The sequence below is a fragment of the Perognathus longimembris genome, chromosome 20 (genome assembly GCF_023159225.1).
Source record: "Perognathus longimembris pacificus isolate PPM17 chromosome 20, ASM2315922v1, whole genome shotgun sequence".
Classification (NCBI taxonomy): Eukaryota; Metazoa; Chordata; class Mammalia; order Rodentia; family Heteromyidae; genus Perognathus; species Perognathus longimembris.
This window is the reverse complement of record NC_063180.1, coordinates 18802622-18804850: the sequence shown is the minus strand read 5'-3', so window position 1 is coordinate 18804850 and position 2229 is coordinate 18802622. Positions and strand designations below refer to the sequence as shown.

Here is a 2229-nt window from a genome sequence, read left to right as displayed (position 1 = left end):
GTAATAACAGTGCCAGAAAACAAAAGGAAAATAAAGAGATAACATAAAGATGGAGAGGGAAAAAAGTACCAGAGTGTGGTGCAGGCAGACTTCAAGGTGAGAAGGGCATGGAGTATGTGCTCACTACAAGCTTTTTCCAAAATCTTGGACAGGGCATACATTTTTAACTTTTTTTCTCCTCCTGAGTAGACCATCCAGCTGTGTGCTTGCAGATGACCATGACTGACCTGAGGCCCCAGGAAAGAAGGGAGACTGTCCACTCTTAGTGTGATAGTGAGAAATGGAGAAGGAGGAGGAGGAGGAAGAGGAGGAGGAGGAAAAGGAAGGAGATTAGATAGATCCTATGCACTTGGGGGGTTCTTTATTGGCCCAGCAGGGGGCTTTCAGTGGGCCAGGAGGCAGAGCTTATAAACTGGAGGGTTGTTGCCAAATCCTGAAATTCTGGGGGTGATATCAATGTCCGCAGGTGACACAAGTGATTGCATGGAGAAGTTCTGAAGGATGGAGGTGAGGTAGAGGAAGAGTTCCATGTGGGCCAGGGCCTCCCCAATGCAGATTCGCTTTCCTTCAAGCACAAAAGAGGTGGGAGGGCTGAGTAGGTCTCGGGATTTTCTTTTCTTTTCTTTTGGTGCCAGTCCCCGGGCTTGAACTCAGGGCCTGGGCATTGTCCTGTAGTCTCCCTCCCTCCTCCCCCACAAGGCTCACATTCTGCCACTTGAATAGAGTACTACCACTCTGCCATTTCTGGCTTTTTGGTGGATCATTGGAAATAAGAGTCTCATGGACTTTCCTGGGCAGGCTGGCCTTGAACTGTGATGCTCAGCTCTCAGCCTCCGCAGTAGCTAGGATGACAGGTGTGAGCCACCAATGCCCGGCTTACAGTTGTTTCTTAATGGAAGGAAATCTGTTGAGTCCTTGTCCAGTGGCACTGCTGTTCTAACATGGAACTCTTGATCTTCCTGCCTTAACCTCTCAAATGCTAGGATTGCAGGCATGTACCACCATGCCCAAACCTACCAGTACCTCCCCTTCCCCCCCAATCATGGAGTCAGTCATTCAAATCCTTGGTTCTGGGATCCTAGGGTTTAACAATTCTGTGACATAGCCCTTTCCATCCCATTCTGATTTGGACTTGAAGCAGTGACTCTAGCCTTTACTGGGGGCAGTTTCCTAGACCATGGGAACTTACCCGAAGAAAAGACCACAAAGGCATCATTCTTCTTGAAGCGGCCGTGCTCATCCAGGAAGTGCTGAGGATAAAAGTCATTTGGGTATTGGAAGTATTTGGGGTCTCTGAGGATGGAGCCAAGTAATGGATAGACATCTGTGCCCTGGTGAGAAGATGGAGGGAATTGAGAAAAAGTCAGCAATGAACAAGGAGAATACATAAGTGGAGGGGGGTGCTGAGAAGATAAAGAGGGATAGCAAATACAGTCCCACCTTGGGCAGGAAGTAGCCTCGGAAGTGAGTGTCCGGGGGCACAATGTCTGTCAGTCTCTGGATCTCGTGGATGACAGCATCTGTGTAGGGCATCTTGGTCCGATCGTCCACAGTCGGAATCCAGTGGAATCCGATCACCTGGTTAATCTCTGCCTGGACCTTGGTTGGAAGAATCCAGGAAGACATTTCACAAAAGAAGGCAGGACGGGGCTGGGAATGTGGCTTAGCAGTAGAGGGCTTGCCTAGCATGCATGATGGCCTGGGCTCAACTCATTCCCTTGAGCAAAAGAAGAGCAGGGACAGTGCCCTAACCCTGAGTTCAAGCCCGCAGACTGGTGAAGAAGGAGCAGAAGGAGGATGAGGAGGAAAGGAGGTGGAGGTTGAAGAGGAGGAGGAGGCAGAAAAATAGGTGCTGCCAGTGGCTCACACCTGTCATCCCACTTACTCAGAAGGCTGGATCTGAGATCTGAGGCTCTCTGTTCAAAGCCAGATTGGGCAGAAAAGTTCATGAGCCTCTTCCATGAAATCAGAGAGAAAGCCAGAGAGGAGGCAAGATGGCGCTGCCACAGTAGGAAGGCATCCGAACTCACTTCAACTGAATAGTGAGCTGGGAACTCCAGCCCCCAACACCCCATCAACAATCCAGAAAACCCCAACCAGAAGCAACAGAGAAACACAGGAGACGAAAAAGAACAAAAAAAAGAAGAGCCTATAACCTGCACGGAGCTGGAAAATCTCCAGGGTATCCCCCCCACCCGCGGACCCTGGCCCAAACAGGGTCTGGCTTGG

The 2229-nt window shown here is 50.1% G+C and overlaps 1 protein-coding gene across 1 annotated transcript; it reads right to left on the bottom strand.

Moving 5' to 3' along the window:
- Positions 1–383: 383 nt before the first annotated feature.
- On the bottom strand, positions 384–1596 carry LOC125338944 (putative inactive cytochrome P450 2G1). Its single transcript, XM_048329976.1, has 3 exons — positions 1441–1596; positions 1190–1331; positions 384–565 (listed from the first exon to the last, which is right to left on the bottom strand). Exons 1-3 carry the CDS (start codon positions 1531–1533, stop codon positions 384–386), a joined length of 417 nt encoding a protein of 138 aa, XP_048185933.1. The 5' UTR covers positions 1534–1596.
- Positions 1597–2229: the final 633 nt, after the last annotated feature.